This window comes from Schistocerca nitens, chromosome 1, assembly GCF_023898315.1.
Source record: "Schistocerca nitens isolate TAMUIC-IGC-003100 chromosome 1, iqSchNite1.1, whole genome shotgun sequence".
In the NCBI taxonomy this organism is placed as follows: Eukaryota; Metazoa; Arthropoda; class Insecta; order Orthoptera; family Acrididae; genus Schistocerca; species Schistocerca nitens.
In genome coordinates this window covers 170254335-170269374 of record NC_064614.1, presented here as the reverse complement: position 1 = coordinate 170269374, position 15040 = coordinate 170254335, and the positions used below count along the sequence as shown (strand labels likewise).

General features: G+C 38.0%; 1 protein-coding gene across 2 annotated transcripts; it reads right to left on the bottom strand.

Moving 5' to 3' along the window:
* Nucleotides 1-353: 353 nt before the first annotated feature.
* On the bottom strand, nt 354-11761 carry LOC126244561 (zinc finger protein 354A-like). Of its 2 annotated transcripts, XM_049948251.1 has the most exons (5): nt 11693-11758; nt 11472-11597; nt 11173-11387; nt 4082-4202; nt 354-3988 (listed from the first exon to the last, which is right to left on the bottom strand). In XM_049948251.1, exons 2-5 carry the CDS (start codon nt 11581-11583, stop codon nt 3273-3275), a joined length of 1164 nt encoding a protein of 387 aa, XP_049804208.1. In that variant the 5' UTR covers nt 11584-11597; nt 11693-11758; the 3' UTR covers nt 354-3272. The 2 variants fall into 2 exon arrangements, with proteins under 2 accessions (XP_049804208.1, XP_049804207.1); XM_049948250.1 differs by having other exon boundaries at nt 11472-11761.
* Between the last annotated feature and the right edge of the window lie 3279 nt (nt 11762-15040).

Here is a 15040-nt window from a genome sequence, read left to right as displayed (position 1 = left end):
TGGCTGATTGAAAATTGTGATAAATGAAGTCCAGTTAGCAAAAATAAATAATGAAAATCTGAGAGCATGTCACACACCGTGATATTGATCTATTAGTGCCAACTGCCTACATGTTGGCATTAAATATATTATTGTGTAAAATTTCTACATGTTTAAAGTATAAATACTTTGAACTGGAGGACAGCTGTTGGTATTCCCAGTCAACAAGGCATTCTATTTGCATTTTGTTACTGTGACAGTTCATCGTGTCAACTGACAAAACAGAAGTCATTTTCTGTGTCCATGTTTTACAAGAAAAGGTACACATTTTATGTTGTTTCACACAACTCAATTTTCTTTATTCATATTATCGGTATTTATAAGCATCCATTGTAACAACTAAAAAGGGTCAATATTCAATAATGATAATGTGTATTTCACAATACCCACGAGAACATATGAGGGCTATTCAGAAAGTAAGGAACAATAGGTCACTAAATGGAAACCACAGTGATAATCAAAACTGTTTTATTTGCAATGGTTAGCTACACCTTCCAGCTACTTCTCTACACAATCGCCGCTCAGACTTAGACATCTGTCGTAGAGTTGTACCAACTTTTCAATTCCCTCAATATAGAAGACAACCGCCAGTGCTTTCCAGCTATCTTCTACTCTGGGCTGCAGCTTGTTCTCTGTGTCGAAATATTGTCTTCATATCTAGCGGTACATTTGAGCTGAGATGAACCTCAGGGGTAGCCAATTACAGGCTGTATTGTGGGTGATCAAACACTTCCAATCGAAAACGCTGCAGGAGCATCATCATTGCCCGTGCAGAGTGTGGCAGAGAATTGTCATGTAGAACGAACCACATGACAGTTATGTTATGTGGATTGCATAGATTCAGGCAAAATCTTTCACCGGGCCCTCATACTTGGCGGGAGGTGCTAATTTCTAGCCATCTTTACGTTCTCACTGTGAGCTCAGAACTGAAAAGAGCGACACGATGCGACTGACGGGTGTACTAGACACTGTGCCCAGCGCTTCTGTGCAAAGCTCCATCAGATTTCATTATATTTTCCATTTCATGACCAATCATTCCTTACTTTCCGAATAACCCTTGTACATGCCCATATTTGTGGGCAGTGGCCATGGTGGGAATGGTTGCTCCAAATTAATATATTTTTTTATTTTATTTCATAACAATTGATGCTAGACAAAATCTTTGTCATTTTGGAGGAAAAGAATTAGATTATAGATGCACATATCATATTACAGCCACTGGAACACACTCATCTAAGTTATGAGCACTGCACTCCTGAAGATTAAGAGTATGAAATCAGTCATCTGATGAAAGTAATGAAGTAAATGAAGAAATAGACAATGTATGTTTTCCAGTAGATATGCAGTTATAACTACCACCAAGCAAGGCTTCTGTGGACAGTGAGTCTACTATAATCACTTCTGAAATTTCCTCAAAGATAGGTGCAAAAAATAAATCGCAGCTGCCATCCAAGTGCTTGTGGAAGCAGGCCATTCCTTTGACTCCAGAATGTACATGGAACCAAAAACAATGGCTACAGAAAGACTTTTCTCTTTTGCTATTATCTGAAATATTTTTTAATGAGGATGTTTGTTTCATTACTTCTTGTACTAAAATTTTGCCAAAGAAAATGTAAATGTGTAGGTGAGGTTACTGAAAGTGATACAAAAGTTTTCATTGGTATTTTGTTTCTTAGCGGTTATAATGCTATCTCCTGTAGAATGTATTTGGAAGGGTCCGGTAATTCTCATCCTCCAGGAGTCTCAAAAGTTTTAGCAGGAAGAAGTTTACAGATATTTTGAAATATTTACATGCCTGTGACAACTCTAGACTTGAATCCAATGAAAAGTTTGCCAAGATAAATCTTTGTGGTACATGCTAAATGTTTTTTAATGCTTTCCTTCAGGACGCTAATTTGAGTAGTGATGAAAGTATTGTTCCCCAATTTGCTCATCACAGTAAAAAACAGCAGACACATGGCAAACCTGTGCATTTTGGCTATAAAGTGTGGAGTTTATGCACTCTTCTGGGATATGTGGCACATTTTATCAAGGTGTCTGTGCAGGTAACAATGCCATCATTAGGCGTAGGGAAATCAGTTTGTGATCAATCAGATCATAATACCTACAGTGTATACTTTGATAATTTCTTTACCTTTCTCAGGTTTCTAGAAACCCTAAAAAGAATGGGGGGGGGGGTCATGACTGAACAGGAACTGTTAGAGTGAAAAAGAGTAGATGGTGCTTCTATCCTTACATGCAACTTCATGAAAAAAAAACAAGAATGTGTTTTTTTTCCCATCAGATAAATGATCTGAACTCAGAGATTACTATTGTACAGTATAATAACAATAATGTCATTAATGTAGGTTAACATAAGCTGATGTTCAGCTAACAGATGGTCAAATGCAGATAAAAGTGAAATAACAGTACCACAACCAGTTCATATTGCATCTTCTATTACGTAGATGGGAGGGGAGGATTGTCCCACTCAAGATGTTGCTGCCTTTGCATAAGCATTAGGAATCAAATCGTATTGGCTATTACTAGAATCTCTCTTAAACTGCAGCATGAACTAAGAGTGGCTGCTGTACAGACAGACTCCTAGATGCAAAGCAGGTGAACTTGGACTTTATATGTTGGGTTTCATCTGGGCTATCGTCAAAGTAATCTTAGAAGATTGTCCCCTGAAGAACTTAGAGAAGTCAAAAAGAAAGTGGAATGTGGCTGACGAAGTGGTGTTAGATGGAAAAAATAATGTACTCAACCCAAATTCGATGTGCTTTTTGTTCAAATAATGTATGTAAAAAATGTGGCGTCGGGTGCCGTATTCATTGTTTCAAAAGCTTTCAGCATGCAAAATGATGCAAGTGTATCTTATAATTTTTTAGTACTTCCACTTCATATTTGTAATAACAATAATAATAATAATAATAATAATGACTCTGAAATTTGATTTCTTGTCCATTAAAAGTATAAAATATTTTTTTGGAAGAACAACAAGAAATGTTTAAGTGTTGTTTATCAGCAAACAGCACTGAATAAATATTTGAATTCAAATTAAGTATCACAAAAGCTGGTTATAACAAGAAATTTTAACCTATTCCCACTGCCCACATTCATTGTTGCTCTGTTCTGTGGGCATTATTTATCTAAATTTTATCTTAATAACAATTTTGTAATTAACTAAGATAAGACAACAAAATAGTAAGAATTTTTAAAATCAGACAAAAATTGTTATGGGAACTAATGGGTCAGACATACGTATGGTCATGTAGAGGTCCAGGGAGTTCTTGTCTACCACTAAAATTCTGTTTCTGAGATGCAATAGTTACAGCGACTTGTCGTATTAGTCTGTCCAGTGACTCAATATAATGACCAATGTTTTCATTGCCAACACTTGCCATAATTTCTTTTAGCAGCTGACATCTGTTCTGTGCTGCAGTTTGCAAGTTCTCAATGTTGATAACTGATGATGGCTGTTCCACACTAACTACTTCTTTCCTATTTAAAGAAGTATCTAGTTTATACTGTTTTTTTATATTATAAATGTCTTTCCTTTTTAACATATGCACCCTTTTAAAGCAACTGTCATGGGCACCATCTCTTATTTTCTTTAAAATTTCTGTGTCTGATAGTCCACTTGCAATTAAGTCAGCAACCATTGCTCTATCAGCAGGAGTGAGGTGCAGTGAACCCACAGAGAAGTTGTGGCCTGTGTGTGTCGCATAGAACTGGACACTGACTTTTCCTGATGGCATCTTTGTCACTATCAAAGATGCAGGACACGTGCGGCCAATTTTGACTGACGGCCCCCTCAGCCTTAGGCCCATACCTGATTTTATGACATTTCCTGAACGGTGGCAGAAATAATAAGTTTTGAACTTCTCTGGGTCTATTATCCCACCACCTTTCTTTACAAATGAGACACACTTTTCACCTTCCATCTTTATTTTCCACTGAAGGAACTCTGAAAAAACAAATGTGGTTTTATTGACAGCAACAATTCTGCATGGGTATATTCTTTTCAAAAGAGATATTAGATATACCACTGTTTCCTTACGTTCCATAGATTCAAACTCCATTTCTTCTCTTTTAATCTTAATTCCATGTTGACATTCTAGATGGTTTCTTAGGTCTCGCATCGAACGGCACATAAAATCATTACACTCTGTGCACGATACCTTAAAGACAAAGAAAAGAGATTTAAGTTCTTCAACAAGGAAGCCATTTCAGAACTTTAAATGTTTGTGTGTGTGCAGAAGGTTTGGAGAGAGGGGCCGGGAGCACATATACATATTTAAGCAACAACATGCAGTGTTGCACACAAAGAAATTACACAGTACGAGTGATGCAGAATTAACTAACAGTTGGGTAGAACTGATATATCAGTTTTGACTGTAATAATAATCACGGTATGTACGTATAAATTTAAAGGCATACAAAGTGTCCTAGTTTCCTGTCAAGGAACAATTATTTACTTAAAAACTGACAGCAGAACTTTGAGAATCATGTCTGTTATCCACTTAAAGTGAAGCTGCTGAAACTAACCTAAAAGGAGACCGTAAGTGCAGGGTAAACACACAAGAAACAACCACATACAGAAGACAAGTGGAACACAAGTTCACAAACTAGTAGTAGTAGTAGTAGTAGTAGTAGTAGTAGTAGTGGTGGTGGTGGTGGTAATATTCATTCATGGACCATTTTTTACAAGGTTATTGGACATTTCATTTACCTAGTTTTAAAAAAATCATACAAGGTAGAAGCTTTAGTCTTCGATAGTGCTGCAGTGTTTGACACTTATCTCAATTTTGTTACAATACCACAGTGATATTCCACCACCCACATAACTTTCTCTCCAGCCACCTACCAACTCCCACATTTGCATCATCCGCCCACAAAATGGCACTCTCCTCGTGACTCAGTACCACCCAGGACTGGAGCAACTGTATCACATTCTGCACCAGTGTTCCAACTACCTCTCAATGTGCCCTGAAGTGAGGAATATTCTACCTGCTATTACATGCACCCCTCCCACAGTGATATTTGTCACCCACCAAACCTATGCAGTATCCTTGTCCATCACTACTCCGCCGCTGCTCCCAACCTATTGCCTCATAGTTCATGTCCCTGCAAGAGATCCAGAGATCCCATACACCCTACCAACACCATTCATTCCAGTCCAGTCATAGCATCACTTACTGCATCAAAGGCAGGACTACCTGTGAAAGCAGTCGTGATCTACAAATTAAGCTGCAATTGCCGTGCTGCTTTCTACACAAGCACGACAACCAACAAGCTGTCTGTCTGCCTGAATGGCACCAACAAACTGTAGCCAAGAGACAGGTGAACCACCCTAGCCAGTTGCTGAACATGCTGCCAACCACATCCTTACTACCAACACCAGCTTTCCTGAACTGCATAGGTGGAAACTCTCCCTGCAACATATCCTGTGCTCCCCTTATCCTTAGCTAGTGCCTGATCTCCATTCACCTATCCCTTCCCTGCTCCCACTCCAGCACTACAACAATCCTATCGTGTCCCACCACATCCCTACATGCTCCCAAAAGCAGCATTATACCTTCCACCACCTCTATCCTGCTATTCCTCCCCCTTCTCTCCCTAGCCACCTCCTTAACCACACAACCCACATATTGCTTCTTCTATCAGGTGCAGTGGGCCAAATACAGTCCAGCCTCAGAGGCCAGAGACAGTGGTCATGTGTGTGTGAGTTGTGCTTTTGTATATATAGATATACATGTATATGTGTTTCTCTACTTTAGAAGAAGGCCTTTTGGCCAAAAGCCCAAATGTATTGCTGTCTTTTTGTGGTATCTGCCCATAATTCAGCATATCCTCTATACGGTGGGTAGCAGTCTATCCTTTTCACAGTCTGGCAACATTGTAGGTTAACATATCCCGAATGCTCAGCTATTCTGGTGAGAAAAGAAATTGTAAAGTGATTGCTGATGCTCTGACAGCAATTTTCCATGAAGACAAAGGCTCTTCTTTAATACATTATGTCTAACATTTGCTTGTTAAATTTAGTAATAGTATTATATTGGACTGATGCATGTTCCGGAGAACATTCAAGGCAGCAGAACGATAGAGCCTACTATTGCAACTGCAGGTCCACAAAACTGTAATCAAAATAATGTACCCATAGTTTTAGCTAGTGTAAATGTTGAATATCTATGAACAAAATGTGATCTGTTGTCTATATTTATAGAAGACGCAAAGCCAGATGTGAGCACTGGCTTGACAAAGAAGAGGGTGAAAATCACAGATGCACTGAATACCTAGAGATAGTGAGCTCATGGTATCGAGAAATTACCACTCATGGAGATGTGTCTGTGTATGCCAATACAAATCTCAACATTAGGGATGTGGACCTGGGAAATTACTGCTCAGATATGGATTTAGAACTGGCTGGCTTAGAACTAGTAGATATGAATATGATTATTGTTTCCGTGTACTGTGCACCAAATGGAAATTTCGAATACTTTATTACTAACTTGGAAAGTTGTTTACATCACATAACACACCTTAAATCAAAAATTGCACTGTGTGGCAATCTTAATGTACACATAGGTGAAAATAGTACAAAAGAGAGAGCATTCTTGAATTTAGTAAATAGTTATGGTCTCTTTGTAGCAAACAGACTTCCAGCTAGAGGTAATGCCTGCCTCAACACCATTATTACAAATATAGATACCTGGAGTTACAAAATAAATGTAGTTGATGCAATGATAGAAGACCACAGTGCACTAGTCATGAAACTACAAATGAAGACTCTGGGTAACCAACAGACAAATACATGGCAATCAAATTATGTGTTTCACAGAAGAATAGTGCCAAAACTAGACACTTTCAATGCCTCACTGTCCAGTATAAACCGGCAGCAACTAATTATAAAAGCAAAACCCAATGATGCCTTAAATGTTCTTTTCCAGACACTAAAAACCAAATTTGATGAGATGTTCCCACTGATACCAAAGAAAAGCCACACACGTAAAGCACAAGGAAAACAGAAAATAGTAAATGCAAAAACATGGTACATACCTGAGCTATCCAATCTAAAAAAAACATTGTTATAATGTGGAATGACTGTGACAAAGCAGCCACAGATCCAAATAGTAAACAATTGTTACACAGCAATTACTTAGGGGCCAAGAGATTTTACAGAAAAGAAGTAGAAGAAGCTAAAAGGAGGGGGAATAATAGATTCAGAAGAGAAGCCTATAATCCGTGCAAAGCAGCCTGGACTCTGTTAAATGAACATAGGAAGAAGCCTACTTCTCTTCTAATGCCTGCAGTCCTGATGACTATCACAGTAAATTTGAAACATGGAAAAAAGTACATGCAAATGACATAGTGAAAATAGTAAAATCTTACAAGATATCTATGGGTGTCCTGTACTGTCCTAAAGAAAATTATTGGAGAAATAGCACAGCCATTAGCAACAGCTATAAACAACTGCTTATCTGCAGGAGTTTTCCCAGATTTCTTGAAACTTGCAAGGACAGTACCAATTTACAAAAAAGGAAACCCAGATAATGTGTCAAGTTTTAGGCCACTATCAATCATTCCTATACTAGTAAAAGAGATTGAATCCATCATGAAAGATCAGATCCTAACTTATTTTGAAGAAAACAATCTCTTCAAAGATGCACAACATGGGTTCCAGAAGAGAAAGTCCTGTACCACTGCAGCATTAGACTTATAAAGAAAAGTAATGCAGACACTTGAGGAGAGAGAGTTTGTGGTACTCACACTGTGCAACCTATGCAAAGCTTTCGACTGCATCCCCCACAAGATCTTGCTCAAAAAACTAAAATGCTATGGTGTGGGAGGAACAGCCCTAGCTACACTTCAGCCTTACTTGGAAAACAGAAGGCAAATTATTTCAATCCAAGGAGCAACATCCCAGGAACAGAAGGTAGAACATGGCGTGCACAAGGTTCGGCCATAGCCCCACTCCTCTTCCTCATTTTTGTAAGTGATCTAAGTGAAGTTGGTGAGACACTACAATTTGCGGACGACACCACTCTTATTGTCAAAGGGGAAAATTCTGCCCAAGCAGTCATGAAGTCTGATGTACAGTTTGAAAACGCTAATAAATGGTTCACCGCCAACAAGATGAAAATAAATGAAGAAAAAACCCAGCATATGATATGCTGCCTTGGAAAAAACATACTCTCACCATATAGAATCAGTGAAACTGTAAGGTTTCACCTATACCATAAACGCTCATGGAATGGACCACTGTGCATGTATGCAAGAAACTCTCTCGTGTAATATATCTCCTATGAAGATTAAAAGAAGTGATTACAGACCAGTTTCTGGTAACTGCCTACTATGCTTTGTTCCATAGCCACATTTTGTATGGATTACAGCTATGGGGTCATTCGGCAGGCTGTGAGGATGTGCTGCTATTGCAAAAGAAGGCAATGAGAATTATTACATCGAGCAGCAGCAAGGAACACTGCAGACCATTATTCAGAACATTGGGAATAATGACTGTTTATAGCCACTATGTATTATTATGCCTCATCCACATAAGGGAAAACCTAGACATCTACAGCAAGAGGCATTACATGCATAAACATAATACCCGCAGCAAAGAAGACATAAATCTACCAACCTGCTGACTGTTCAAAACGAGACAGTTTTCCGGTGATCACGGTGAGGATGTTCAACAAACTAACTGTTGAATTGCAGACCCTGCCGCTGAACAACTTCAAGAAACAAATTGCTGGAGGCCTAAAACAATGCCCACTATACTCAGTCCAAGAATTCTTTGACTGTGAAGAAAGCGAATGGACACAATGAACATGACACAGTCTATATACATTACCTGTATAAAGTTTAGATGTTATTCTGTAATTCATTATATTGTAAATCACTTGATTGTAACTCTGACACAGTCTGCCCAGCCAAGGCTGGTGAATGACGAAGACCTGGGAATAAATGGTATTGTAGGGAATAAAACTGCCCTGGACAGAACCACAGGAACTTGGTCCAAACATCAGAAATTTAGTAGTTTTAGTAGTTTACAATGACATGGCCCATACCCAAAATTATTTTATCCAAAATTTTAAAAAAAATCTATCCCACCTGTTAATTTTAAGGAAGATTATGTAAGACTGGTGTACAGTTTTTCGTGACGTTCCAATCAGATGGCTCCTCTCAAGGACAAGTACCATGGTTTTATTTTTACACAGTTCAAAACATATCGGTGACCAAATTTAATTACATTAGGACTTCCTCTCATGAAATTTTACTTCTATGAATTACTGGAACAACTTGCAGTCAATAGCTGGAGCATCAAGTTCCAGGTGTGGAGTCCAAGAGAAATTATAAGTCTGAACAAATAACAAAATCTACAAAATTTGTCCATGCAGACATCTCTATGACTACTGCAGTCAATAATTTTGATGTGCCAAGAGTGACATTTCATTCCAAAGCATATGGTGAAAGTCCCTAATCATGTAAGTTTTGTCCTCTGACAATACTGAATGCAGATGAAGAAAATATTCTAGTCCGATGGCTTTTTTCAACTGTAGGAGGGCGCTAAGCAGTCAAACAAAATGTTGGTGTACAGTTCAGCAAGCAATAAGTAATACAAAATGACAAAACTCATTTGCTAATGGAAGACTAAGACAGAAAATGTTTACATCATTTGTGAAAGGATGTTCAGTTCCAAGTGAGATATAATATAGAACTTGAAAAATTTCTGTGAAAAGTCACTAAGCAACAAATTACTGACAGGTTTGCAGAAATACAAGAGCATCTGATAGAACAAAACATTTTGGAAACAGCAAATGACAAGTAGAGGTTCCATATCAGATTAATGTGCTCATTTTTCCTTACAGGAAAAAAAGTGATCACATTTAAGTAGAAAATAATTTTATACAGTGTTGGGAGTTATGAGAAACAAATTTCCACTTTATTTCAAAAGATCAGACACTGTATCTGATAACTATGAAGCAAAAACTTCAGCCTACCAAGGTGATTGCAGTGCTTGATTTTTGTTGTACAGAACACTGTCCAAGGTTTTCTTTTGAAAACAGCCAAGCTACTGAGCTCACCAATATTGAATATTTTGTGGAAAATGATCAAATACATTGCAAAAGTTTTATGCAGTCAATGACAGCCTATAGCATGAAACAGAGTTTATGATTAACAGAGACCTTCTGAATTTACTAAAACAAAAAGCAACAAATCTGCAGAAAATCATGTGTGGCAATGGTCCTGCAGTACAGAACAAAACTTTTGCCAACCTGTACCAGCACCTCAAAGATTTTTATGTACGTTACTCTTGGACAAAAAGTCAAGCACAAAGGATGTAATGATTTTGTAATTTATTTCCAAAATATCATAACCAACTGTGGATCCCCAAAGTAAGCGGTTTCAACACTAGCCGGTACGTTGCATACATGCACGACAGCAGCCACTGCGCTGCAAGGTTTGCAAACTGTCATATGAAGCGAATGATGCACTGAGAAATTTCATATATCTTCATGACCCTTGAAGACTGTTTCACTGGACAGCAGTGAGGCATGGGTGCTGGATCCCTGGTCAGCATGTTATCACAAATCTACTGGTGTCTTCTAAATCATTGGTTTAGCAGTACAGTTACTCACATGCACCGCTAATCCTAAATAAATGTGAATCTGTCACCTTTGCAGTCATAAAATACCAAAACATGAGGCTTGGGAACCAAATTAAGCAACCAGCTAGCAGGCTTGTTAACTTGGAAAAATCCCCACATGTGGGTGGAGCTGCCTGGCTGTTGAGTGTGGTATAGTTGTAGGCTTAAAAAGCAGCAATTGTGGGACCATACTTTACTAATCAAAACGACTTTATAAATGGAAGTTATTGCAAGTGTGGTTCAAACATGCCTTCCGAGATACAAGGAAGTAGAAGTCACTAATGTTACCGAAAACTTTTGTCGGTCTACTTCACCCCCATTTAAATCAAGGCTTATATATCCGAAAACGCAGATTTCATACACACGGTAAATGGTGAAACGCTACAAATAGGGAGCTTCCTAAACCAGCACAGAGTTCAAAAGACTAATTACATTCTGGCGAGGTATGGATATAAACGTGTTGTAAACATCTGAAATTATTTTCACAACATACTTCTTACCTTTCTGCATGCTATACTGTGTATTCTGATGTGACGACGTAGTGCTGCGACGCTCGAAAACATTTTGCCACAAATCTTACACCTCTCTTTATCCTTATTATTTACATCGACATTGTGTCGTTTTCGCATATGTTTGTATAAATTCTTCCTGAACGTAAAAGTCTTACCACATACTTCACACAGTGCTTTTAGAGATTCCATTATTTCATAAAACTCTGAAATAAGGAAAAATATTAGATACCTGCTAAAGTTAGTTGACGGACCAAATATTTTGTCACAAATGTCACCCATTTCTTTACCCAGATTTAAATTTACGTCCATGTCGTGGCAATGTCTCATATGTTTGTACAAATTCTTCCTGAACATAAAAGTTTTACCGCACACTTCACACAGTGCTTTTTGGGATTCCATTATTTAACAAAACTCTGAAACACAGAAGAAGTCGCCCCTGTGTGTAGATCAACGTTAAGTACAAAGTAGGAAACGAAAAAACCTGACCACTGAAGATGCTTCAACATACAGCGAAACGCTCATGGTATAAATAAGACTTTGATGACAGTCGCAAAAGACTGTATATATACATCATATACATGGAACCTGCGTCTCGCGACCCGCTGGTCGCGATGCTGATTGGCTGACAGTTAAATTCATGACGTCATATACAGTAGCGAATCGGAAGCGCAGCATTGCGACCAGCGGGTCGCAAGACTCTTGTCGAGACGCGAGTAAATAACAGCCGCCATCTTAATTTCAAGGTTTCCGAAGTTGTTGACGTATTCTGTATTTCCGTATTGAAGCCTGCAATTTTGCGTATTACGAAAGTAATGATCCACCGTATTAAAGATCTCTCCAAACAGTGCCATTTTTAATTCGGTCTTTCATTTGTGCATGAGGAAGCTAGTATTATTGAGTGATTACTGATAGATAAATTGTAGTTGCACATTCTACAAATGATTAAATTAATGCAGTGCTGGCGTTATATTCATATTCTCGTACTGCCACCTTCAGTGATCTTAAAAACAGAACACTTGCCAAGTGGTTTTCCGAAACGAAGTAACGAGGTTTCTAGTAACAGTATAATTCCAGTCTGACTGTATCCCTTAATAAAAGAGATCGAATATATTACAATGTCTTATAGTGTATTTGTACGAAACATAACTCCAATATCTGTAATTGAGTAACATTAACATTAAAGATATCACACAACTTCACATTTTAAAAAAACCAAGCCGTATGACGTTGGTTGTATTGATAGAGAACGGTATTATTGTTTTACGTGACAGTTTGTCATATAATTTCCGAACACAGATTGTATATGCGAGATTACTGCGTTATTAATAGATGAACCCCAGGCACATGTTACACAAACAAATACGATGTTTGATAAACCAACAAGAATAACGTTTACGTTTATATCTCCTTAGATCATCTTGCATGGTGCCAGGTATGACAGCTTGAAACAAGCAAGAAAAACAGAGTTTTACGTTACAGGACTGATAAGAATCGTACATATTTTTGGATACACATTATCAACATAATTTTCCCAGTTTTATCACCACACCCAAATACTTAAATATAACTACTTGTCTGTTGTATGTCTGTGTTCCCATATTTCAGGCTGATATTTTCAGTATGGATATTTCTGCTGAATTGGGACTGCAAGTACATTGTGTGTGCACCAATTATGAACAAACTTACTACTGAAATACTGGTTTGCATTTTCTATGTTCAGAGTAAGTTTTTTCTCCATGTCATTGTAAGTGCTATCACTAGCTACAAAATATGTATTATCTGGATTACAGAAGCGTCCGATTCCACTCGTCTGCTTTGACTCTCACTAATATGGTGGAAACGGCCATTCTCAATATCTCCAATATAGCGCCTATAACGTCATTACATAAACACAAAAATAGATATAAAACCAACAAACACATCTATCTCCAAAAATATAATCAAACTAACGAGACCAGTGCGGGAAATTGAGGGTTTATGGGTGGGAACAAACTAAATAGAAACACATACAGGCACACACCACGATCCCAAACCACACAAAACGACTACATAAAAACACCACAAAATCACAAATTCCGGTACACTCACAATATCGACAGGCATTGGTTGCTTCCCTTCACCTACATAGCTCAACCGCAATTGTCGATGTTACTTAAAATCCGTCTTGATTGCAATTTTTTTTTATTACTGACTTTTTTATCACTGATTGCTGTTATCCCATAAGACATTATGTCTGTTTTTGCAATTGTCGATACCACAAAATAAAAACCAACTACTCCAAAAATTATAATCACACCGCAACTATTAATACCACAAAACCAACACATGAAACAACGGGAATTGCACACTTTCCTTGACCTATATAGGTCAACAGCAGCTTACGATACCAAAACAGCTATGACGACACATTGGAATCGGACACTTCCCTTGACCTATATAAGTCAACAGCAGCTCCAATAGCAAAACTCACATAGCTATGATGACAAATTGGAATCAGTCACTTCCCATGATCTATATGGCTCAAATACAACAGACGATACCAAAAAAATTGGAATTGAGTTCTTCCCCTAAGATACATAAATCAACCACGAGTGCCAATACCAAAACATCAACTACCAACACATGCAGTAAATATCACCAACCGAAGAACATATAAAAACTCCACCAAACATCATAACACGTGAACAATAGACCCAAAACAATGACTATTTACCCCACAAAAGTTCCGGCACTACACACTAGGTCAGCCACCCCAATCTCTCTCTCTCTCTCTCTCTCTCTCTCTCTCAAAAAAAAAAAAAAAATCAACTCCCAACCCACCTACAACCTACCAGTGCTCCTCACCCAACCTTCACCCTCCCCCAAAAAACAAAAACCCACCAACAGTCCCTGGTCTGAGAAGCCAGAACTCTGGATAATCACATATCTCCACCACAAGCCCAAAAAGTTGCAGAATCTTAATAAAGGGCAATATGTCGTCCCCCATTTTAGGCCGCAGACGCACACTATTAAACCTAGAAGTCATATCCATACCTAACAATAGAAGCCACAAATAATCATAAACACAACAGAAACTTAATTCTTAACTCACTGAAATCAATTTTCGTTCTTCTATAGAAGTCACGACAGATAAAAGCACACTTCTAGCACCGAGTCCCAAATGAACCCAGTGTACACCACATGACATGCGGACCATATACACACCACCAACCGCAACAAGACAGCATCTACAAACAAAACACACTCATAAACTAAACTCTGCACCATAATACATCACACACCACAACACCTTTACGTCATGGGCCACAGCTGACGGGTGGGATTGGCCACCTCCATTGACCCATGTCATCAGCATATATAATGACATTTGTACCCTTTATTGTACTCATATCGTTTATATAGAGAATGAAAAGCAGTTGACCCAATACTGTGTTGGCTTTGAGACTCAGGGATTCTTCCCTACACTTGTTTATGAGAAACGTCAGTGGCTCGACTGGAAACTCTGAACAATAATTAACTGCTCTTGTACATATGCCATCGGGCCCTATAGCATTTTTTTTCTTTATTTTCATTTTGCAGATTATTTTTTATATTTACAGATCACTTGTGAGAAACAGAAATAAACACTCTGTTACATTTACAATGCTTAAAGAAATATATTATTCTTTTTGTTTTGCTTTGTGAGATTTTGTCATATGAGATTGTCTACCACAGTTACAATTGTGTTCATAGAAAATGGAATCGATGAAATGTGGGTCCAAAAATTCATTTCCTTCTTTTTTTTGGGTATTATATTTTCATTATTATTGGCACGTATTTCAATTCTGTCTGTGCTAATCAAAGCCCAGACAGTCTT